Source organism: Uloborus diversus, chromosome 4 (genome assembly GCF_026930045.1).
Source record: "Uloborus diversus isolate 005 chromosome 4, Udiv.v.3.1, whole genome shotgun sequence".
NCBI classification, from domain to species: domain Eukaryota; kingdom Metazoa; phylum Arthropoda; class Arachnida; order Araneae; family Uloboridae; genus Uloborus; species Uloborus diversus.
Window position 1 is genome coordinate 139553240 of NC_072734.1, and position 26983 is coordinate 139580222.

General features: G+C 31.4%; 1 protein-coding gene across 1 annotated transcript in view; it reads right to left on the reverse strand.

Moving 5' to 3' along the window:
* Positions 1-438: 438 nt before the first annotated feature.
* Positions 439-26983, reverse strand: part of LOC129220862 (trafficking kinesin-binding protein 1-like) — a 51192-nt gene continuing 24647 nt past the window's right edge. Inside the window, exons 10-17 of the mRNA XM_054855293.1 lie at positions 25455-25585; positions 23980-24269; positions 16301-16549; positions 14637-14857; positions 13453-13602; positions 11039-11141; positions 6428-6596; positions 439-1333 (exon numbers count right to left, since the gene is read on the reverse strand). Coding sequence (XP_054711268.1) covers positions 668-1333; positions 6428-6596; positions 11039-11141; positions 13453-13602; positions 14637-14857; positions 16301-16549; positions 23980-24269; positions 25455-25585 — 1979 coding nt within the window. The 3' untranslated portion in view covers positions 439-667. The remainder of the gene's footprint in view (positions 1334-6427; positions 6597-11038; positions 11142-13452; positions 13603-14636; positions 14858-16300; positions 16550-23979; positions 24270-25454; positions 25586-26983) is intronic.

Consider the following 26983-nt stretch of genomic DNA (forward strand, 5'->3'; position numbering starts at 1 on the left):
AAACTGAAGTTTTTTCCCTCCAAACTTCCAGGATAAAATTAAAGAAAAATTCTACAATGCCCTAAAATTCCTTTTTTTTTTCTACTTATTAAATAAAAGTTTTAAAAAAACTTCCTAACTGACTCAACGTTTTGGAGATGCTAATTTTTTATGGTAATTATGCAAATTTGTCGAATAAGTACATTTTTATAAACCTAAATTTACCATTTCAACTGATCCCGATTTTGACAGTAATATCATTTTCTTTTTAATAGTTAATTTGATTGAAAAATCTGAAAACTGAAATGATAGGAGACAATTTTCATTCAGCAAGCTGAATGTAAATATTTTAGTGACTGTGATATGAGTGATATATTTCACAAAAGTACTTAAAAGATAAAAACTTTATGATGGAAATATCATTCCTTTGAACATTTGATGTTATGCGTTTAAGTCCGATTTAGTACCAAAATAACATAAATACTCAAAATAAAGCTAATATTTTTAAAATTTATTTAAACAAATGCTCCCCTAAGTAAAGTTTTGTTTCAACAAAAACATATTTAGCACTCAATCTACGCAGCTAAATTCTTAGCTAAGAAACATATAAATGTGAAACTTCATTGTCCAGAATTTTGCACCACTCATAACATTATTCAAACCCACATTCTAAATGCTTTTCATGTTTTCAGATGTAACCTCCTTTCCTCAGTGTCCTCACTGTACCAATGGTACCGACATCAGGAGAGTTAGGCCTCATACTCCGAAGATTGTTCAACTGCAAAACAGGATTCGGCATACGAGACAGAGGTGGGGCCACCGTGGGGGTCAAACCAATCGCAGCCGGACTTTTCATGAACGTAACAGACGTCGGAACGTAGCCCCATGGCTTGTCAAGAGTGGTCTCGGGGCTCATGAACCTTCTTGGAGCGTTGTCAGCACGAGAAGAGCTCGCGATGGAAGTTGAAGAAGAGAACACTGTTTGACAAGCAGGTTTACTTGCAGTAGAAACTTCCGGCTCAGCGGTAGCTGTGACTGGAACACTATCTATCAGAGTCTCACTGCTCAAGGTCTTTTTGATTTTTATGCTATCATCAATTGGGAGGAGCGTCTTGAGTCCGACTCCTTCAATACGTTCCATCAAGTCTAAATTGAGCCCAACCGAAGCTTCCCTACCACTTCGTTTTGGAGGTGGCTGGGAACGAGAACGACGAGGCTTTTTCAACAGATGAAAGCCCTTGGCTATGGAAGCACTGCCTACTAAGTCTGGTATCCTGACAGCACTGAATGGCAAAGGCGTTGATGGTGGAGATCCTTCAGGCGAAGGAGCAGGTGTCGGAGGGGGAGATATGGACTGTAAGAAAAATTCATTAATACTGAAACTTATATAAACCAAATAGAAGATTCAGTGCAGAAAAAAAAATCTACCATTTTTGTGAATTTTTGAATATTTTTTGGGAGTGAGAATTTTATGCAATTGATATTTGTGAAAACAGTTATAAGTAAAGTTTTGTGAAAGAATAAAAGTTCAAAGAAGAAATATTGTGTCAAATAGTTTGTCAGAAATTGATAAAGGGGAGTGTCGGGAGGAAAGGGACAGTGCTGCATTTATGCTAAAATAAAATGTGCAAATCATAGCTAATTTTTAGTTTAGTAAAAGTAGCAGCTGTAAACCCTTGCTGTTACAGAATATTTGCTAAATAAATGTAAAAACTCTTTTCTTATTTACTTATGAATTGAAATATCCAACTTAAAACAATTGACTTACAATGCATTAACATCACCATCAGGCGAAATAAAATAACACATACAAATAAAATTTTTGCACATTTGACTAAAACTGTTCAAGTAAAATAAAAGTACAAGTACTCATTGTACAGCAAGCATGATAAACAGAATGGAAGGAGTAACATAATAATGAAGAATGAAATAGTTGAAATGGAAATTGCTGATGCTTATTTTGAATGAATATCTATATATATAAAAATCTCGTGTCACGATGTTTGTTCAGGGTAAACTCCGGAACTACTGAACCGATTTTTATCAAATTTCATACGTATCTGTAATTAGGTCCAACTTAAAAGATAGGATGGGTTTTATAATTTTTTATTGCAAATAAAATGTTTATTATACATTATTGATTGTTTGGTTCTGTAAATTCTTACTAGATGGCGTTAGAAGTTGATTCATCCTCAAAAATTTCATTCTTAATTAAATTTTACAAATGATACTATGTTACGGATATTGATGGTTATCAAAAATATCGCCGTAGAAAGGAGGAGTATGGAGGCCGCACCTTTCAATCTAAATTCAAATTCTACAAATCAAGTTGAAATTGATAAGCAGCGGGTAGTTCCATACTCACCACTGCTTTTAAAACCGTATGAGGTTCATATAAATGTCGAGTTTTGCAGTTCCGAGAAATCCATTAAATACTTCGTCAAATACGTTATTAAAGGTCCTTATTTGGTAGCATTTGAAGTAAGAGATATGGACAACATTGCCGAATAAACGCGATGAGTGGACATAAAAACAGCAATGAAGGTATATGGCTTCTTCACATACGAAAGAGACCCTTCTGTACAGCATTTTGCAGTACATCTTGAAAACGGTCAACGAGTGTATTTTACCGAAGATATTTTCAACGGAAAGCACTTGAACCACCAAAAACGATCCTGATTTTTTTTTTTTTTTTACATTGCAAAAACCTAATGTGTTTGGTCCAATTCTCAGAAATAAAATTATTTACTAATGTTCTACGCTATTTTACATGTACTGTAAACAAATACGAAATGTCACTGATTATTTCCGTAGAATATGTTGGGATTTCACAGGTCCTCAACAATTTTATTTGGAAATCAAGTATCTGCTTCAAAAAGTTTCCTAAACTGCTACAAACGTCATGAATGAGACTTCTCACAATTGCCAAAAATATTTTTAATTTCCAGTTTAAAGATTAACTGAGCTTATTTATTAAGTGTATCGGCTTCAATTCGACTGCGTTCGGTCTACATTGATTAAACTCTCAATGATAGTGAATGAGCCTCTGGAATCCGTAGCTTTGAAGGAATTGCAGACGAATTACACCATGATGCTTGCTTGCAAGTCTGTTTTACCTTTCGCCATGCTTGCAGCATTAGTGTTGGAGCTTTCTATTAAAAGTAGAGAGGTGTCAAGCTTTCTATTCAACTTACCTAATCTTTTTCTGTAGGTCCAGCAACACGACTGGCTTCTAGGTAAGTCGAAAAATGTGCCAAGCTATTATTTTTAATCTTTCTTCGGTTCTCTCTAAAGGTTTCAGAGAAATGATTGTCTCGAATCGGAGAGGTTTCGGAATTCTTCAAAAAGACTTCAGGATAATTTTAGAAAGGTTTCTGACTTTTAGTGGGATACGCTCCTATTTTTTCTAAGATATGTTACTGGCAGAAATTGGGCGTATTTGCTGCCCATTATTTTTCAGGACGTTTCTTATTTGTTTTTACAGTGTTGAATAAAATTAAAAAAATCACGGAATTCACGCAAGCAAAGAACACAACATGCATCCATCTCGGGCACATTTAAAAATTAAAGCCAAGACATTGGGACAAAACTCCATCCAAAACAAAACTGTGTATCCAAAACAAAGTGAATGTTGTTTTTGCATTTGTTTTCATTCAACATTCCCTAAAAGACGGGAATATTTGCGGACCGTTAATTGTCGAGTGATTAATACATATCACGATGCATTTCGCAAATTGTAATTAATGGTAGCACACATGATTGGGAGTTGCATTTTCTAAAGCAGGTTTTCCATAACGAGAAACAGTATTCGTCATTTGTTTAAGGTAATTTTCACGACATAATATCCAACACAATCATCACTTCTGTGGGTTCTGTCAAATTACATAAATTTTATGCTAGAAGATGTACACCATAGAGTTCAACAAATACACCAATGTCGAAATCTAGATTTTACACCAAAAATGTATGATGAAGCTTTAGTGTTGATTGAAGATTTATACATTTCAATTTCAAATTTGTTGTTTCCTCATTATGGTGTGATATCACCTGATCGATTGGTCACCGACTTAGTTGAGACTGATTTGCAACGAGAAAAAACAGTGCAATGGCGCTGTCTTAGCTACAATTATTGTGAATAATGAGCCATTACTGACAGCTGAAAAAAATCATAATCAGATTGTGCTGACCGGTGATGCTGAACAAAGCTATACAGTTGTCGATGAAAACAAAGCCGTAAACATTCTAACTGAATTTTTAATTTCTCTGGATATACCAGGAATACCACTAGACGATTTTCGGTTGAAAATTCGTTCACCAATTATTCTTTTTCACAATTTAAACCCACCTAGATTATGCAACGGTACACGTTTCTTCATCAAAATTTCAACATTTTTTACAGAAAAGTTTAAAGGAGAAATTTTTGTGTTACCAAGTCAGCGATTAATAGCGTCATAATTTTCAAATACATTTGGAAGGCTTCAATTTCCTATTCGTTTAGCTTTTAAAAAGACCATAAATGGATCTCAATACCGAACAATGTCTACTTTCGGTTTGGACTTGAAACATACATGTTTCTCTCATGGGCGACTACAGGGTGTCCTGAAAAAGACCGACTGTTTTCAAAAATTCATAACAATAAAAGGATTAATGATAAAAAAAATAATTTTTGCAGAAAATTCATGTGGTGGGTTGTAAGTTTCGTCCCACAATGTTCCAAAATTTAGTTCAAGAATTTTCCAATAGATGGCGCAGCAGATGTAAGACCGTAAATTAAAGAAAGGCAGAAAATTACATCATAGTTTTTCGAAAAATGTTTTTAATAAATAAAATTTCGCAACAATATTTTCAAAATGCCTGCTGCTGGCTGCAACCACATGTCGCAATTGGAGGAAAAAGCGGTGAATTCCAATAATTATTTTCTGACTTAGAGGCTTTCTATCTGCAGCGCGATCTATTGAAGAACTTTTGAACTAAACTTTGGAGCTCTAGGGGACGAAACTTATGGGCCACCACATGAATTTTCTGCACAAATTATTTTTTTTATCATTAACCATTTTCCAGTTATAAATTTTTGAAAACAGTCAGTCTTTTTCAGGACACCCTGTATCTATTGCCTACTCACGAGTGGGAAAGTTATCATACCTATTCGTGTTAGCAAAAGACAGGTTAAGCAAGAATATTGCGCACAACTTAGTGCTTAGATAATTTTTAGTTTTCAAATAATAGAAAGAATAGATCGAAGTCAATGTTATCTACCTCATCTATGAAATTTAATTTTTATATGTTTTTAATTTAGCTAATGTATTTTGTAGAAAAGTTATTGATTACAAAAAAATATAGAAAAACTGAGATAAATAAAATTTAGTGTACATTCTAAAAGTCGATGTTGGTTTATGTTTACTTTCTACGTTCTGATATATTACAATCAGTTTCGATATTTACTATCACTTTCAAGTTATTTTGCTTTTATTTTTGGCCGAAGTCATATTTGCCATGCTTTAACCATTGAAAATTTAGTTAGTACTTACTAAATTCAATAATTACTTAAATCAGCCTAACACGCCCATTATCAATCTCATTTGTTTAAAAATTGGCTAGACTATTTTAAGCTTTACTAAAAATATTAATTAGATTCTGTCAAAATATTGAGTAAAAGACTATATACCAACTACTTCGCCACAGCAATGCGTGGCTGGGTCAGCTAGTAAAAAGAAATAAATAATGAAAGCATGTATTTTTACTTATTTCTGTACAAAAAAATAAAGAGGTGCTTTCTATAGCAACAAAAATTTAAAGTTCATTCCCCGTTTTCAATGCAACTACTTAAAGATGTTTGTTACAATTAAATCTATATCCAAAGCAAACACACGTCTTCATAACCCCAAATGTTTACAATATCTATCAAATGATGATGCATTTATACATAATAAGTTGTTGATGGATGCAAATGAATATAATTTTATGAATTCGCTCAAATATAATAATAATAATAATACACAGACACACATACAAAAGCTCAAGTATGACAAAAAAAAAAAGAGTAACACGAAAATTTAATTAGAATTTGAGGAGTAATTTGAGCTGTTGCTACAACTTAGGTATAGAAATTTTTCAGATTCAGACAAAATTAGAAAAAAAATCCCATGGAATATCTATCTATTTTAGTGATACTTAAAGAAAACTCATACATATTTTACAGTAAAAAAAATCATGTGAATAAAATTGAAGGGTGCAATCAAATAAATAAATAAATAAATTATTAAATAGAACATATGGTATATTTTCATAAATTAGCTCACACACACACACACACACAAAAGCTCAAGTATGACAGTAAAAGCGCATCATAAAAATTTAATTAGAGTGTGAGGATTGAGTTCAGCTATTGCTAATTCTTCAAAAAAAGAGAGCAATTACAATAGCAGTAAAGCAAAAGCATTGAGCTAACCTTTACCGAAGGACTGAGAGCTGATGGTACCATAGCGTGAATTCCACGTTCAGTCAAGAGTTTTGCCAAGCTTCGGCCAGTGAGAGGTACAGTTGTTTTCTGCTGGGGACTATTTAGATTGGATGGGGGTTGAGAAGTTATCCTTGTAGACAGTTGCAGAGAAGGGTAGCTATAAGGTGAAAAGGGGAAAACAAAGGTAACATAAAGCACGGGACAAGACATTTTTTAACATATTTAATTGAAAAATCATGACATGTGACACTTTAAGACCTTGAAAACCTAAGAATTTATTTGTTTTGAATGAAATATTTTTCAACACAAGAGGTGTCTAATTATATATTCTAGATATATTTCATCTCTAAGCTATTGTTACATTAGACACAATAGAATACTTCATTCTACCATTTGACACAAAGAAATATGAAGTAAAATATTTTGATAACAATTGAAGGTGAAATATAATTCAGTCACCAAAACGGCATGGCTAAAGATAAATTTAAAAAAAAATAAGAAACAAATATTTCAATTTTTATAGTTAGAAATATGTAACTTATTAAACAAACTTTGAAGTAAACTAAACTTTGGTAACAACACCAATTCTAGCATATCTTATAACAATACAATCTGTGTTAATCTTGTTTTACACACTAATGAAAATCTTTGTAACCTTCATCTTTTAGATAAGTTAGACCAAAAAAAAAAAAAAAAAATCAAATTTTAATGTTATTTTACTTTATTTTTTATAAATTAAGCTAATTTTAACCAGATTAAACTAATTTTAGAGTAGTTAAGGATGAAAATCCATAGATAAGTTTCAGAATAGTTTATAACAATAGAAAATTGTTGATCAGGCAGGACAGACAATAATATTGTTCCATAGCTCTCTCTAATATGTTGTTATAGTGATTAGTTGATGCTTAGGAATAAATGAAACAAAAATTAAATTGCTTTTACTTTTTGATGCTTCAGCACTGACTTTTAATACATTGTTACATTATTTTAAATTTGTTTAGTTAATGAAAGGCACAGCTCAAACAAGACAAACAAATCAAGTTAAAAGTAACATTTAGGAAAGAACAAAGGGTAATACAAGCTAATCTGTAAGAACTTCCAGACAAGTATTTTATGAAAGCAGCACTTCAGACTAAAACAAAGATCAAGGAGATGATAATGAAAGAGAGCCTAAAGGTAACCATCAGCATTATGTGCTAAAGAAAATTTAAAGCAAAAATTTCCTTTAAAATTCTTTTTCTTTTTTTTCCCTCTTGAAATCCTTACTCATATTCAAGTTTACTTCCCTGACGAGGAGCTGACAAAAATTTTGAAACATTAAGACTACTTTATTTTTTAAAAATACAACTTTTTGTGCATTTAAACAAGGATTGAAATGCACAAATAGTAATAAACGTATGTGTTTCAGGTTTACAAAAATCCCTTTTTCAATGAAAGAAATGAGCTTCTAGATCAGAAGACATCAGACAAAAGCTGGTAGTTTTGAATGGTCGACTAAATCATCATTACATATTTCACTCATACTCATAAGAGATCTTAAAAAAAACCTGTAGCACTTGATGCATCAATCCATTAAAAGTACACAATTCATTTGAGTATAAAATCCATTGTATTTCATTCTCTGTAAATTTCAATGCAATGCTTGAAGAAAACTTTTCTTCAGTTCAGTTTTTCATTCCTAGAAGTAAACACTCAACAGCTGATATTATAGACACCTGAAGAAACTTGAAAAGAAAAAAAAAGCTGAAGCTTCAACTTCTATTTCTTTTTTTCTCTTAACTTTATAAATTGATTTTGAAAATTGCAAGTTTTTTTTTTTTTTTTCTTGGATTTAGTATTCCGGTCAAACTAGATATTTATTTCTTTAAAGTTTTGCTATATTCATAACATGACAGCAAAGCATTATTTATTTCAATTATTTCTCCTAACTCTAATATGACAAAGATAAATAACAGAATTAAAAAAAAAAAACTAAGCACTTTTCATAAAGGAGGACAAATGGATTCAAAAGGACAAAATAACTTTCCTGGGTCAGCAAGAGCAATTGAAGTATTCCTGTAGTTTCCAATGATTCCAAGAAACTGACACTACAAATGAAGAAAAGTGGGGCTCAAGTCATGAAGAGAATTCCGTATCATTATCTAGCTTTCAATCATAAATTTAAGCATTGAAACATGTTTATTTTTCTTAATGGGAAGGTTTGGTTTGAAATGACTTGAGCTGCACTTTTCTTTGTAGTGTCAGTTTTTTGGAATCATTGAAAACTACAGGAATACTTGAATTGTTCTTGCTGATCCAAGAAAGTTATTTTGTCCTTTTGAGTGCATTATGAAAAATGCTTAGTATTTTTTAAAAATTTGTGTTATTTTTTTCTTTTTAGTGCAAATGTACTTCAGAAAAAAAATAATGTTACCACCACGAAACTTCACCTTATTTTTTCATTTAAATGCTCCATACTAAAAGAAAGAAAAACCTATATGCATGCCTGAAACTTTAAGCAACTGACACTAAAAACTAATCCACGTTCCTCTCTGGGATTTATTCGTGTGCTAATTCATTTAGATATTAAAGGTTTCCCAAACTAATTTATGCTCCACAACATACAAGTTAGCCCGGTGATCGATCATTGGCGTAGGTGAGGATAAAAATACTAATGCTTGCTTCAGAGAAGCCTTGATTCAAAATTTTCATTATGATTACTATTAACATTACTGTTGCAAGGCATTAAAATTTGTAACAATGGGTTTGATATTCAAATGATTAATAGGGAAATTACATGCATTTATTGTTTTTCATCCTAACTGAAATAATAATTTTATTTCAGAATATTAATTTTTCAGCGTTAAGTTGTACCTTAAGATTAAGCAAATCATTTAGTGAAATCCCGAAGTCTCTAAATGATCTTTTTGCTGAGATATAAGCAAAAGTAGGCCTCAGATTACTCTATGACAATCAGGTCAAGTATAATAAAAGTGCTTAAAAATGAAGTATTTAAGAAAGCCTTGCAAAACAAATAATTGAAAATTTAGTCAACATAAGAACATAAAAGCAACATTTTCAATAACAGAAAGTTAACTTATATTAATTTTACACCGTACCCGCTGAATTATTCAGCAGAATTACTAAGCATACAACTTATACAAATTATTCAAATCCCTTAAAGATGGATTAACTTATGTACAATACATACATGACCCAACTTAATTACTTCTTTAAACGAGCACACTAGCTTAAAATCATTTTCATGTTTGAAACACAAATAAAACATTTAATATTATTTCATGGTATAATTTGAATCCATTTCAACAAAGCTATACATTTTAGCATATTAATAAAGCAATTTTAAAATGAGAATGAAAATGATTTGAATTTAACATGATTCTACAAATGCAGTAACTAGAAATAAAGGAGTGCACATGATAAAAATGATGATTTGGAGAAAACTAGGGTAAATGATAGGAGAAATGTCAATCCATTCTGAGGCAAAAGATGCCAGTTGACCTTGCCAGGCACAGCCATCTGACTCTGATTTAGAAAAAAAAGCTAAATCGAAACTTCTTTTTCAGCTGACTCCCTTGCTCTTTTACATTCAGGGGCGACGAGAGGCCATGTTAGCCTATTTGTAAACTGGGGATGGGGTAGGAGTTGGAGCAGTATAAATTTTAACTACAGTAAAACCCCTTTCATGTGGACACTAACGGGACAATTTTTTTTTTGGCCTTAATAGAGGGGTGTCTGCAGGACAGGGGTTTAATAATAATATTTACCTTGGAATCAGGGAATTAAGATTTTTCTGCATAAGAGGAGTGTCCACAGTTGGGGGTGTCTGTTAGGAGGGGTACACTGTATTTTATGGGGGGGGGGGGGGGAGGCGACGACCAACTGATTAGGAGTGCGCGTTGGCTGTTGTATACTTTGTCCCTGTTTTCCTTACACTCTTTCATTCATTCTCTACATTCTTTCTCTTCTTGTGATACAAAGCATAGGCCACTTAACCATACGAACAACTTTCCTTTGTTCTTTTGTTTTAAGAGTAAACATAATTTGTAAAAATTTGCACAAAACCAATATTTTCTCTCACATGTTAGATATAGAAGAAAGTAAGAATAAATTGTGCAATTAAAATTTTGAGAAACCATTTCTTACATTTAAACTTTAAAAAAATTATCATAAGTTTCATTTATTCACAAAGAGAAAAAATATTTGGTTTTATATATGGGTATTTTATGGATTGTGACTGCGCTATAAAGAGAGGGGAACATATTAGCATGAATGATCATGCATTAGTTTACAAAGAATGAAATCCAAATAAATGGAAGAAATCACATTCAAATAAAAAAAACTTGTTAGTATGGTTATTTGATAGGGAATTGGGGCAACCATAAAACAATGGATAAAGCTTACTGTGAAATTTTAGTTGGCATCTACAGACATTTTGGTACAGTTTATCTGTGTTCTTAACAGAATGCTGTGAAAAAGTAATTGTGTTATAAACTAAAAGAACATGTTTTTAAAAAATGCTACTAAATATTTTGATAAGTAATGCATTAGTGGATAATGTTTATAAAGAGAAGAGAAACATCTAAGACAAATACATACCTAGGAGTTACGCTAGTAAGATCATTAGGATTTTGGAAAGCAGAAGTGGTAAATGTATATACAGATGATGTATTCATGAAACTCTTTCCTGGATTAGCATAATCTGCAGTGGAAAAAAATAATGAATATAGTTCAAAAGACATTTTGAAACATTTGGAGGAAAAATATCAAAATACAGTGAATTCTCAATTATCCACCACTCAATCAACAATCAGGAGCATGTATTTTCACAGCAAAAAACAAATACCAGTGGCTGGTTTTTTTTCCAAAAACTTATAAATTTCAACTCGGTTGCTTTTGTTTCATTTATTTACGTGCTTATTTATTTACTTTTTATGTTTTCTTCATCGTACATACACTTGTTCTTTATTAAAGCTAAGTTCCGTTGTGCAAAAACACAAAATGTTTTTACTGTACTGTATTGATTTTCACCGTTTTGTCGAAAGTATTATGCATCAATACAGTCAAGTTTTTGAGAAAAGACAGTTTTTACCTTATTTGTCCCTCATTTTAGCCGTTTTTCAGTTATCCTCGATTTTTATTATCCAACGGCATTTGTGCCACCCAATTCTGCGTATAATCAGGACTTTACTGTATGCTTTTAAAAATGAAGACCAATTTTTTCAACACCAAAAGAATTACAGAATTTACAGATCATAAGCCAAAAAAAGTGAAATCCATTTTGCGACAGAGCTGGAACCCCAACACACACACAAAAATAATAATAATAATAATAATAATGATTTTTAAAAATTAATTTTTGATACAATACTATTAGTATAACTACTGTTCCCAAGGGACATTTCCTCCCAAGGTCTATTGCAACATCAATACAGATTTTGTTTTACAGTATAAGAATATAGCAAGAATTTGTATATTAATTACATACATTTTAGGTAATTTCTTTTAGGTAAAGCACAACTCCCTTAACCTTTTCCCTTGGTTTTCATAAATTAGGAACTATTTCTAAGTTTATTTTCATGACTCAGGGCGAAAAAGAAACAATTGACAATTTCGTGGTTTTTAAAAACATTACACTTAGAAAAAACTGGGAAAAATAAGAATTTGTTCGGTTTGATTGCAAATGTGAGCTTGAATTTTAAAAAGGCAGAACTGGGCTGCCATCTAGGTTGGAGCAATAATGATTTTTAAAAAGTATCACTGTTGGAAAGTTGAATAATGTTTTAAAATAAAATGATTTCTATTGGAATACTTTGCTTCATCCTCTTACTATGAGCAGTCTCAATGGTTTACATGTACCAAGTACTATGCTTCATCTTGATATCTTAATTGGTTAGTTTTTAAGCTTTTAATATTTTTGAATTAGGATTTTTTTATTTGCCTGTTGACAACTGAATGTTTAACAACTCTTTAAAGAATGCAGATAACTTTCTGAAACTTCATACTTTCATTAAACACACAGAACTATGAAAGATTAGATATTTTTAAGCCATTATCTTAACTAGTTCATGAGTAACTGAGTCCAGTAATTTCTAACAGGCAAATATGTAAACTTTAATGTAACATTTTAACAGCAAGGCTGTAAATTTTGAGCCTGAATGCTTCACAAAGGTCAGCTAGTTAATACATAATAGCAGAAATATTGCCAACACTTTATTAAACACTAAAATTTCTTGCTATAGTCATTAAATAAGTATTTCAATCAGTTCATTGAAATACTTATTTTCATAGAATTTACTGATTAATGATACAAAAAAGAATGACTGCAAAAAAATGTACAGCGTAGTTTACTCATGACAACCCTGTATGACATTGAGTCAGTTTCCTTGGTACTTCCCGTTGTCAAAAATTAACTGTATATACATTGATCTTAAGAGAATAACTATTTTCTGGCTAAAATCAACTACAAGCTTAGTAACATATTCAAAATATTGTCTGGCAGTTGGAACTAAAAAATTAGCACAAAACTTTAATATTTCACTTTATCCCACTATTTCACTTTGCTCCACAATGCAAGACTTCGCAAAACTTTCATACAAAACAATTACTTTCTTTAAATTTGAAGAAAATTACACATGATTAATTGCATGAATTGAAATTTTTGTTTGAATTTCAAGTTTAAAGTTTTCTTTTGTATAAAATTCTTATACATTTTATTTTTTCACTTAGTGTACAGTTTGACACTAAAAATATTTTATTCAAACTTTTTAGAAAAATGAAATCTTTTGAATTTTCGTATTCATGCAGTTGGTACAGTAACTCATAGATAATCTAAATAGGGTCACTATATTGTGACTCAACAACATGTAAATGGCTATAGAAATCTTTGCAGAATTTTTAAGGACAGAAGAAAAAAAATTTGCTTCATCAGTACAAAGCATTTCAAATCATTTTTCAAAATTCAACAATGATGTAATTATTTAAAAAGATAAAAAGAAATTATTTTTTATTACCTTCATCTTCCTCAAAGTCTCCAAGACTAACTTTCTCATCAAATTCCTTTATTCTGGCTTCTCCTTTTATTTTTACACCAGGTCTATGTTCAAATATGCCACCTAAGTGAGGGGTTGCTAGCCTCTGCCAATGGTGCAAAGTTTGTGATCCTAAAATTTTTCAAGTTGCATTTAATAAAATACTTTTATATGTAAACATATTAAAAAGAGAACTTATTCCATTATATGCAGTAAAACCTCTCATAAAGGACACCCCTCTTATGCGGACAATTTTTAATTCCCCAATACCAAGGCAAATAACACTATTCGAACCCCTGTCCTGCGGGCACCCCTCTATTGTGGACCAAAAGACCAAAAAGTATGTCCTGTTAGTGTCCACATTAGAGGGATTTTACTGTATATATACATATATAATCTGCTTTTAATCATCTTAAACATGGAATGAGTTTTCAAAACTAAAAAAAAAAAAACATTTTTATCTAAATTTTTCACAAAAACCTCATTTATAAAATCATTTGTTTGTAGGTTTAAAAAAAAATAAAAATTAATCTACTAAAGCAAGAGGAAAAGAATAAACATATGAAACAATATCACAATTATTGAAAGGAATCAAAGCTTGAACTTCCGCCATAAAATTTAGTCCACATCACTACCAGCAACTGCATTGTGAAAAAAAAAAATTCCAACAAAATAAATCAAACGATTATGCATTTCTAAGATGCTTGATCCTTGCATATTTCTAAGATGCTACCTCGTATTCAATTTTATAACTTTTCTCCCTGAATTTAACAAGATCTGCAAGGTCTGAAATCCCAACAACCGATGAGAGAGAACATGAAAAAGTGAATGGTTCAGAATTAAAATAAGGAGTTTATTTACAGATTTAAATTTGTAAAATTTATGCAAAAAGAATATTTAACAAAAATTTGAGCATAGGAATGAAAATTGATCTTGAAATTCAATAGATTGAGCTCAAAATGTCCAAACAGTCATAAAAAGACAACAGTCATACATAGATGGTTTGTATATTTCTCAAAATTAATTAGTATACCACAAACTCAAACTATTACTTTAAGTACAAATTTTATCATACAGATTCAACTATGAAGTTTTATAATTTTAAAAATTGTATTAGCAAATTCATTACACAAAAATTTAGAGCTGAAGTTTAGAGCAGTTCATACCTTCTAATGGTTTAATTATTTGCAACTTCTCTGGAAATTGATATCTTTTTATTGTGCGGCCATACAAGCTTTTCTTGAAATTTGCAGTCCACGATGAATCCCCTGAACTTTTGTCTAGTTCATTATTGATGTCATTGCATGTGCCAAAACCACTACTTAAGCTGTGTAGTCCAACATCTAGATGATTTGGCCTTACTTTTTCAGTTTTACCACTCACAAATCTAAAATGCAAAGAAAGCACATAAATTTGTTTTGCACACACATGAAAGATTCAAAACGTCAGAATGATGGATAACTATCGGTTTTAAATTTATCTTAAAATGTGTCGTTTTTTTTAATATGAACTTTCTGTACGTGAGTGAATGAACTAACTTTTCTTCATCTGTACTAAGAGCTAGTTTTACAGTTCAAAAAAGTTTAAGAATTTCTTTTGGAAAATTCCCCAATAAATATAGGTTTGGCCTGGGGTTAAAAATATGTTTTAAGAACTAGTAAAAGAATTAACGTCATTCATGTAAAAAAAGTTTTTTGACTCAACTGAGTTATGAAAAATTATGTGCAATATATAAAAAGGTTTTATGAAGGCAATATACAAAATAGCAAACAGTTGCTTCAATCCTTAGCATGCCCCTTCAGAGTTGAACGTTTATATCAAGATAACTAAGAGGACTCCATTTAAACAGTACAAACCTGTACTCAATAACAAAGAAAAAAGATATTTTTTTGAACGGAGTAAATTTTTCATTTATTGTATTGTTGCACAACTAATAAAAACTTTTATTTTGTAAAGCAAAATTATTTATTTTGACATTTCATACTACAATTTTAAGGAGAATTCATAATATTTTCCGTATTTTTTAAATTCGTTATCATATTTTTACAATATATTATCAAAAACATTTAAAAATAACATCCAGTTTTCGAGTCAATAAATGAATATTAAAAAGTATTTATACATGAATCAGTTTTATAGAAATCACTCATGTAAAATTGAGATTCCTATGTCAACACATTAACACCAAACATGCAAGCATTTTCATTTATCATCATTGAACTATAATACTCCTGAAAAACTGACTCTGCTACAGAGCAGTTGAGAATCACTAAATGAAATCAGCACAGCTATAGATTAAGAGTTACACAGATTTTGAACTTTCGTGGCAATATGTATTTCATATAGATACATATACTGGGTACTGATACTTTAAACTAACTATAAAAAGAAGCTTTTCTGAAAAAATTTTAGCTGATTTATCTTATGTGACTGATCATACACAAAAAGAAAAGAACAAAAAATTGTAATATATCTCTAAACTCACAGATTAACAAAATGTTTTACAAAAGATCATAAAAATAGTGAAATACATTGTAGTGCTGCAGCAAAACACAGTAGAAAGATTTAAAAAAAAAAAAAACTGTTCTTGCATCATTGTTTATTATAATGTTCATTAAAAAAATGCTGATTTTTTTTCAACTAATTAAACTTAATTTACATTTAAAGAACATTTGACACCTACAATACTAATTACCTTCTTAAAATTCTAAAATGTCTAAGTTTTCTTGTTAACGCCTGAAACTCCACACAAATTTTAGACATTTGCAGACTTCAGTTCGGTCTTTATTAATCAAAGAAAGTATAATAAAGATAAATACAAATCACTTACGTATCGACATTTTCGTCATCTGTGCTGTAGCTCTCTGCATATGCAGATTCTGAATCAGATGCAAGGTCGTTAAAACCTGATGATAAGGATGATAATTGACTGAGAGATGAAAAACAAGTTGAAGTCAACCCAGGGCGAGAATGGGAGCCACTCATCGTATAATGCGAATGAGAGGAACTAAAGCGGCTTCTTGGCGGAAAACCGTGATTGGCATAACGAACAGTATTGAACACTTTTCGGCTGTGGCTTCTGCTAAAAAAGTATTCAAAACCATTTTATTATGATCAATTACAGTGAATAAAAACATATAAAGAGTAGTATAAGACATATAAATAAGAAAACATAGTTCAGTATTCTAAACAGATATTTTTTCAAACATGAGCTTTTAGTGTACTTTAATGAACATTGCTAAAAGTATGAATAGCTGTATGTCAAAAATATTATTTGACACAATAAATAAATAACTTAATGATCATCAGTCTTTTTTTTTTTTTTTTGTAAAGGAACCAATTTTAAATGAGTTATAAAATTTCCAATTAAGAAAATTTATTAGCTAGATGAATTACAGCTGAAAACTGAAACAATTTAAAAGTTAACAGTATAATAAAATAATGATATGATTCTTCTTCTGTTACTGTAATTCTCAGCGCATTATCAGTCAAAGTGCAAAATTGTGAAGTGCAGAAAATACACTGCCACAGAAAATCAGTGGTTTTCCCCTCACTACAAGTTACTTAACATCAATTTTTCACAAAAGAAATATACCTTTTGTCTCTGATGATCGATCAAAAAATTTGCGTTTTTGAGAAAAAGTGCAATTTTTACTTTTTTTCATTTTAAAAGATAGACTAGATGTCTTACTATTGATACACGATTATTGTATGTTCTTTAAGAAATTTTAACACTACTCAAAAAGTAATTTCATTATCAATCTTCCTTAAACTTTTTTGAGTTTCAATCCCTTTAAAAGCAAAAATAAAAACATATTAACATAATACAATGGCTGGATGGTTGGTTGGGAAGGGTTATGATGGGATTCGCTGTGCAACCACCTTCTCATGGTGAGCTTTGAGTCAGTCATTAATTTACTGGTGGGCTCAGACGTGAAAATTTGGAAGTGTTCATTTAGTTTACATATGTGTACTTGCATTTATAGTCGAATCTGACTTGTAACATACTAAGCAGTAAGTTAACCCCCTTTAGCCTGGGCTAAAGCAGAACAACATGCAATAATATTCCAACAGCCTGGTTATCACAAACAGACAGAGAGTGCTGTTTAGTCCTCGTTATGGACTCATCCATCTGGAATAGCAAATAATCGAGCTGGAGGCAGATGTCATTCCATAACAAGGGCAAAAGTGCTGCCTGTGGATGTGATAAACGGGCTGTCTTTATATTGCATGTAGTTCTACCTAAGCCCCCGGCTAAAGGGCAGTAACTTACTGCTTAATACCTTAGCTTTGCCTTAGAGTTGCGAGTTGAACCGCACAATGGCTGGGGACTGTCGCTGATGACCCAAATTTACTTTAACTACCAGTTTCATTGGCACTCTTAGCTTCAATGAGATGACATCTACCTCCAGCTTGGTCATTCACTATTTGAGGCAAATAAGTCCATATCAAGGATGGAACTGCATGAGTGATAACTTGGCTGTAGGTATATTGCATATAATCTAATACTGCACACTTTTCTAGTGAGAACTATTGCATAATCTTCTAGCTGCTTTGATTTATAGAATTTTGTTTGTCGAGAATAATTAATAAAAAGTAACTATTTCCCAAAATTTCTTCGAGTTATTGGAGACAAAAGATATTGCTGGATCATGCTACACTTTTCTTAGGGATATGGGTATACAACTTTTCCACACCCAGCTGTTCCAACCCTTTGAATTTCCTGTTTTTCATTTCACTTTATGCTACGCCATAAAATGTTACAAACTCATTTGATAGCAAATGTGTTTTGCTAAAACTGGAAGATTTAAATATATTTTAAAGCTTGAAATGGAACATTTTAACTCAACTGATATAACTTTTGAACAGTAAGGTGTAGTAAATATGTGCTATATCAAGGTTCCTATACTATATTCAATCATATCAAGTTATACAGTGGTGGTCAAAAATTATAAGGACAAAAGAAAAATCCCCAGATCTTGCCTGCATTTGGTTGGAAAGTTATGCAAATTTTATGACTGGAAACTAATGGTAAAAGACACTTTTTAGGAATTTTATTGAAAATACATAGAAATTTCGTATTCATACAATGAAGTTTGAATTTATAAATCTCTGTTATTTGGACAAAATTATAAGGACAATTAGATTTGTGTCTTCTAAAAAGCAAAATGTGCTTGCTTTTTGCTCTGCACAATGCACTACATAACAATATAAATGCTCATTAAACATTTGGGGACATCACATTCTATTTTTACAGCTACTAGAAAAGGGCCCGTCAAGGTATGACTGGTGAAAGTTGCTTCTGCATTTAAACGAAGCCATTGCCTGTTTGGCGATATTTTGATAGTTGAAATTGTAACTAACTCCAGTGGATTAACCCTAAACTCCAGTAGGTAGCGTTCATTGTTGACCGTTTTTTCGTTTCTTCATTCCCTTGAAATGAGTCTTAGCAATAAAACAGTTAAGTTATGGGATCGAGTTCAGCCTTGTCACAATAAAGATTTTCCTGCATCTTAAACATTATCAAAACATATTATCAAATTATCATGCCATGGCGCGAGTTTCATTGTTGAAGCATACGAGTTACTTGATCATCGGCTATTATTTATATAAGGATGCCGTTAGGCACTAAAGTAAAAGAATTTAATAAAACGAAAGTGGATGCTTGAAAATTTTCATGACTTACTATACCTCAAATAGCAACGAATCTGAATTGATAGAGATTGGTCATTTTAAGCTTTCTCAAAAATCCCAGCAAATAAGGACCACAAAGACAAACAGGTAGAAAATCTTCTGTTTCTGTAGATGTGAAACACATGATAATGAGACAAGCTTGCTCCAAAAGACAAGCATCAAGACATATTAGATGGGAATTCAAGTTACAATGCAGTTCTCGAACTATTCAACATGTTTTACAAAAAAATTAAAAGTTTCACGATGTGAAACTATTGTCACGACCAACTCTTACAAAATTCATAAGAGATCAAGGGATGGGAATTGTCAAAAATACGTTGTTATGGGTAAAAAGTGGGACAATGTTATTTTTCTGATGCAAAAAAGTTTAATTAGGATGGACTGGATGGTTTTTGCTACTTCTGGCACAATCTCTATGAAGGAAAAAAAAATCTCAACGTGTACATTAGGAAGTGACTCAGTCATGGTCTGTGGAAGTTTCGCTATGGACGGAAATTATACCAATGTTTTTTGTGCATGGCAGAATGAATTCTGAGAGTGATGTTGATGTACTGAGCAGCATTTTTTCAAAACAAAAACACTGTTAATTACCTTATTAAACAATTTGTTCCAGCAGGATAATGCCTAACTACATTTTTCTTAAACCTCAAAATCATTGTTTAATGCTTATTTTGTGAAATTGCTGTACTGACCCGACAAAGGGCTTGATCAAGTTTAATGGCAACTTTGTGAGGCATTCTGGCACCCGAAGTATGAAAAAACGGTATTCAATGTCCAAACAAGCAAGAACTTATTTTCTCCATTGAGAAAACCAGGATAAAATTTTTCAAGAACGTTCTTCCACTTTCATGACATCAATACTTATAAAAGTCATTGAAAAAAAAAAAGAGGAAATTATCGATTGCTAGGGTTTTTTCAGGGCAAAATGCTCGTTTCCTTATGATTTTGTCCAGTTTTAACAGTGATTTTTTTTTATTAATCTCAAAAAAAAAAAATTGTATTTTATATTTTGAAATATTCTGCTTTTCACAACAATTTCTAGCATAAAAAGGCATTTTGTGTATAAATTTTGCTGAATTATTTCAGAAATAACTTTTTTTCTGTGCAATTTTCTGCTGTCCTTATAATTCTGACCACCACTGTATTGGTGAACATTTTTATAGCAATTTACTTTTGACAAATAAAAAAAAGAGGGGGGGGGAGTATGATCTCATTGCTTTGAGACAAACAATAGATAACAGGGAATTACTACTTTTTGTAAAGCCTTTAAGACTATACTTCGTGTATTTGATGCTAAAAAAAAAAAAAAAAAAGAAAGAAGAGGGGTGGGAGAAGCAGAGGGCATAAACTAAAAAATCAAAGATTATCCTTTCATGCTCCTCTAAATTCCAATGTGTATATTCCCTTCTAAGGCAAAAGGGTCTATCCAGGATTTTCATTGGATCCTATTTTAGGGAATTAAAACAATTATAAAATTGTGAAAAATCAAATACATTCAATTCGCAATAACTCCAATCTAAAGGGATCGACCAAAAACTTCGACTTATCGGAAGTTCGACTTACCGCTAGTTTAGGTTTTCGACATTTTAATATTAAAACCATCAAATATTTTAATTAATATGTACATATAACAGACAAAATTACAGAACTTAAAAGCTGTTTTTGCACAATATGTAGTTTCTCTGTGAAGAGTTTTGAAGATGAAGTTGTGTCTGGTTTTTAACTTCTCCAGCTATCCTGCACTGGCGTGGAAATTTTTTATGTTCAGTAATATAGCAAAATTCATTGCTTTCTCTCACAGCAAAGACACACTTATAGGAATGGTATGGTCTTGATTTCGATATTGCTGGAACCACTTGAATAGAGCCAATTCTACTTCAGGAAGGGTGCGCATCTTCATTCGTTTCAAATTCGGATTCATGGATTCGTACCGCTTTTGAAAAATCTTTCTTTTTGATTGTTGGATTCCTTTCAATGTCACAAATAAGATTAAGTTTACTTTCTAAATTTAAGGTTTTTAGCTTTTGCTTAGAAGTCTTTAATAGTAAAGACAAATCTTTCTCTCTCTCTCTCTCTCTTTCAGGAACTCAACAGCAAATGATTGAACTAAAGAATGAAGGGGATTGCACCATAACTTAGGTCAGCCTTTGAATAAAGGTACAATCAGTTGAGTTGACAATTTGACAGATTAAAAACAGATCGTAGTCCAGCAAACATGTCTAAGTGTAAATGGTACAGTACAACAAAAGAAAACAAGCTATACTCATTTCCACACGTGTAACTCCTTTATCGTACTTTAGCAGTACCCGCACAGCGATGCTCGTGCTAAAAATTTAATGAAAGTCCGTTGAATAAAAAAAATGACTTCCCCTCCCCCTCTGATGTGAATTGTATAAAATGTGTGCACACCTTTTCAAAAAAAAAAAAAACTATTTAAGTTTCTTTGGAATTTAAAACTTTTCGTCAAAGTATTAAATTAGATTTACAGTTGCTTTAAAACTCTATTTAGCGAGTGAAGCGGTTTTTTCTGCAGTTTAAAATATTTCGCCAAATAAACAAAAAAGACATCAAATAATATCTTTCAAATGTAAAAATAATTCCGCAGCTCTATTGTTTATCGCCAAACTTGCCCAGCAACCACGCTATCATAATCCGTCTAACGAAAAAAAAAACATCCCGTGGAACATTCAAAAATCATCGTCAGGAAAAAAAGAAGAAAATGTTGTACATTTCACTCGGATAAAAACAAATCAAAAGTTTTTTTTCTTTCAAAACAAATCGCCAAATTAAGGAATTACATTAATGGTTGTCATAAAACAATAATCCTATAGTGCTTAGCACCTAATGTGCCAAGCGACCTCGCTACCGGAACCTAGCCCTTTTGCGAGTGAAGCGGATGTTTTTTCTTTGGCAATAACAAATGTTTCGCCAAACAAACAAAAAGGTATAAAATCACATTAACAGTAGCTCCCAAATCTTTATTTATTAAGAGCTGCTTTGCTACCTTGAGAACAAAAATTGAGTCAAGTGACATATATTCAACTATTAAATTAAAAGAATAACTTAAAGAATAACTTAAATAAAAGAAAAAAAGCACCATGCAAAATTACCTTTCCAAACAATAATGACAGATATTCGCAACTCCAGAGCTCGAATACGCTACTTTGCGGTGATTAACAACGCAACTGACAAAGGTAAAACATTCCGTTCCGCGTGTTTTCTTTGGGGTAAATTAGAGGCTTGAGACAGTTTGTATTGTAATGTAATTTAAAAGGAATAGAAAAAAAAGCTTCCCACAAACACGACAAAAAATTACTGTCGGTCACTAAGTTTAAAAGTAAGTTATAAGTTATGGCATTGGTTTGTTTTACCTTTTTCGTCCGCCATTGGACATTGGCTGAAGCGCTCCTTCTAGTTTATTGGAGTTGCGAGTTAAATTACTTTTAAGAAATTAAAATGCGAAAGATGGATTTTAAAAGCGTAACCATGGAAACATGAAATAAAATAAGTTTAAGAAAACAGATACAAAACAATGGATTCAAAAAGTGTAACCATGGAAACGCGAAAATAAAATGGTTGACAACCTGAATCAAAATGACATATTTCGAAATGGATTTAAAAACGCTTGTAACTTTTTTTCCTTTGAAGATAGAAGCTAATTTTTTCGACCAAAGGTCGAGAGAGATCTGGAGTAAAAAATGTGGCTTTTTCCAATGCTGCCAAAAAGAAAACTGTGGGACAACTCCTTCGCTTTTTATTGATAGATTTAATGAAGAAAGTAGTGCCTAAATTTCAGCTAAGCCTAAAAAAGTTCGAGCTAAAAACGCTAATTACTTCCGCCGTAATTAAGTTAGAGCATTGAAATAAATTGTTTAGAAAGCGGAAAATTCTACCCTTTTCAACGATATATAATATTAATATGTGCACTATTGTACGTGTAAAATTTTTCACCCCTTTAATAGCCAATAATAGGCAATTTACGTGAAATTTGGTCCTAAATTTGAATAAAAAAAGAACTAATTATCAGATTTTTTTCAAATGATAGCCTATGTTACTCAGTGAGAAAGCATCTTTCATATAGTGAAAGAATTTTTCAAATAGGTGCAGTGATTCCGGAGATTACCTCGAACATATAAACACACAAAAATCCGCCCTCTCTCTTTATAATATTAGTAAAGATTGACTCAACAGGTGTTCTCCTTGCTTTAGAGGTCTAATGTGCAGGAATTCCAAGTGAAGGTGAATGGCTTTTTCTCTCATAGTCACTTGTTTTTTCTACCTTTTTTTTTTCATTCTTTCGAAATAAATTTCAAGTACCTTTGAAAAAACTTCGAGTTAAAGGAAGTTAACTTCGAGATATAGAGAATAATTAGCATGGAATTAAAGACAAAGGATCAGAACTTGATAAAAACTAAAACTAAAATATTTTTGATTTATTGGACTTTGAGTTATCGTGAGTTGACTGTATTTTAGTAAAATTTCAAAATAAACCAAAAGTATTGTATCAATATATATTAGATTTCCAAGTTGAGTACTGCTTTATTAATAAATGAGTTTGTGTGAAAGATCTGATTTGGTCAATTAAAATTCTGTGCAGAGCACGATTTGGTAAATTGGAACTTAGTGAAGGGTGTTTTCATAAATCAAAATTTTGTGAACAATCCCTCTTAACCAGTTGGAAGTTTCTGAAGGGTCCTTAAAGGGAAACAAATATCCTCTGGCTAGACCCTTGATGGTATTTGAAGCATCAATGCTATTTATAATTATAATCTCTTTTAGCAAATAGTTCCAAAAACACTTTAAACCTCAACTTACGGTTTTTCATCAGACGAGTAGCCATCGCTATCTCTTCCTAATGATTGCTCCAGTTCATTGGCAAGGGAATCAGGATTGACATAAGGATTGTACATGCCAAATCCCTGCCATGCATTTGCACTGGGCAGTCGATTTCTTTGTGCTTGCTTTGCTTCAGCTTGAAGCTCTTGAAAAGCAGTCATAAGTTCTCCATACTTTTCTTTCATGTCTATCAGCTCCTCAGACAATTCATGCTGGCATTCTTCAGCAATTTCAAGCTTGGCAGAAAGACATTCATTATCAGCTGTGACCTATAAAAAGAGCATAGTACATTTCCCAAAAAACTTTTAAAGGGTTAAAAGTAATATGTAAAAACATATTTCATGGTACGTTTCCAAATAGTGAGAGAAAGTTAAAAGCTACAAACTAGCTAGCCTATTGAAACAGACTTGAAAAATATCGAGATTTTTAACACAAAAATTAAAACAATTAAATCCCTTTGAATATTTATTTTCACTTCCTTCACTCTTTTTGTAGCTTACTTACCTTTGTCTAATATTTTCAAAAATAAATAAAAGAAAAAACAAGACTACTGATGCTTCATGTCTCTAAAATCATATTGCAGAGAACACTTTAAAATATATAATCTTAAAATTGAGATGGTTCCGAAATTTACCTTCCAGTAGAAACAAAAACTAGTAAACCCTTTATGTATTCAAAAACTAGCACTTTTTAAAAATTTATTAAGACGCAAATAATGCACTTGTTATGAAATAAGTTCAAAACAATATAACTAAAGAGAAAATAAAGTTATTTTAGTTTATATTTTTTCAAGGTTCAACAAATATAACTTGTTTTGTTGGGAATCCAAATTAAATCTTTTGTACTGATTAACTTTAAAAAATTAAGAAAACCTTAAGAAAAGGATTTTGAAACTGAACTATAGAAGTAGCAGAAAAGGAGAAAGACTACAGCCACTCAGCTGTAGTTTAGCACTCATCAAAAGCATTCTCACAGCAGTGAAAGAGATAGAATTCAAGCTTTTAGATTGACAAAGAACAGGTAAAGTAAAAGAAACATTATCAGAAATGGTTGTGAGAATTGATTGTCAAGATATCAAATTGTGGTCAAAAGAGAGGAGATCTTCAATTAGCATATTCCTATCTGATAATGTGTTTATTTATTTATTTTTTTTTCAATTAAACAAACTTTCTAAAAAATAGTACTGTTTAAATTATTTGTTAATAAGTAAGTAAACCTTTATTTTAAAGTATGTTGTAGTAAAAAAAGATATTTTTTTTGTTATGATTAAAGCTGTGCCAGTCAATATCTCAAAATAACATTAGTTGAAGCATTTTGGAGCAATTCCAGTTAAGACCTTGTTTTGGTTATGACTAAAGTTTGGAGACAGTTCCCAGGGTGACATAATAAGATTGTATTATACAAAAAGAGCATTAGGTTCTACAAAACACAATTTAACACAACTGTTTACTCACATCACGTAATTTCCTTTGCAGATCAACTATTTGAGACAATAGTTGAGTGATTTCTTCTTGCTGACGGATATTATCTTCAGTCTTCTTAGCAACCTCTTCTTGCAGAAATGCCAGCTGTTTATTGACTTGGGCTATAAAAGAATAAGAATGAATCAAATTAAAATCAATCAAAACCTATTCTTTTCTTTCACATGGTTGTTCATACTTCTTAACATGCTATTCATAGGATTTAAAAAAAAAAAGCAAGAGATGAGTATTCACCACAAAGCATTACTAGTTGTTAAAAACATTTGAGTTGAATTGAAGGTTTTTTTTTTTTTTCTTTTAATCTTTTTTTCTCCCCCCCCCCTTTTCCCCCTTTGTTCAAAGCATGTAACAGAAAATTTTACCAAAATGGCACAGCAACTAAGCTGTTTTGCACCATTCTTTTACATGAAATGAATGTACTGATTTATTAGATAAATTAATTTCCCCTCTTCAAAGTATGAATCATATGCAATCCACTTAAGCAAACCAAGCAGAGCTTGGGTACTCCCAAAATAATTTTAATTTCTCATTTGCATGCTCATAATTGACTGGAAGTATAATTATAAATTTTCTTACTTTGACTTTCACTAAAAAAAATTTTACAAACATTTATTAGTTGCTCAAAAGGCGATTTCTCGGGAAAATGCATCCCCAGGAAAAGGGAAGAGAAAACCACGCTGCAGCCCATGCATGAGAAAAAATGAAGGGGTGCTGCCATGGCCAGGGCTGCGGAGTTGGGAGAAAAATTGCTGACTCCGACTCCAGGATTTTTAAACATCCGACTCTGACTCCGGCTTTTTTATTTATTTTTTTCAAATATATCACTTCCACCCTCTCATGGGAAAGGGAAAAACCCACTAAACAGAGATTGAAAGATTAATTCCTTTTTATGAAATTTTCGTGTTGTATTTTATTGTAATCCTAAGATGCATAGAACGTTAGAAATTTAATTTGAAAATCAAATTGCCCAATAGTTGCGATTTCTAAAATGAGATTACTTAAAAATCCCATTTTTATAAAAATTGAAAAATATGCTTTCGATTTTTGAAAGCACAGAGAAGAGTGAAAGAAAAAGTTTTGAGAGAAAAAAAAATTTTTTTGCTAAGTCAAAAAAACTTTTCTTAAAAGGGGGCAGTCTTCCCTCCCCTCCCCGGGTGAAGCCTATCTGATGGGTGACACCTCAACTTAATTTCAGTGTTTATAAAAATTGAAATTTAATTTTGAATAATTTCCTTAATAATAAAACTTAAATTTCATTTTAAAAGTTTTAACAAAAATATTTCACTATATTGCGGAGAGAGGCAGGTACATGTACATCTGGAGTAAATTTTACACAAAATGTGGCGGTATACAGCTTTGCACGAATAGCTTTTACTATACCTACATTTCTTGGTCAAATTTTTAATTTTAATTTTATTGGCAGCTTCAGAATTAACTTTAATAGGAAGATTCTAGGATTAATTATCATTATTGATTGTTGTAAACAATAAATCATGTACTTA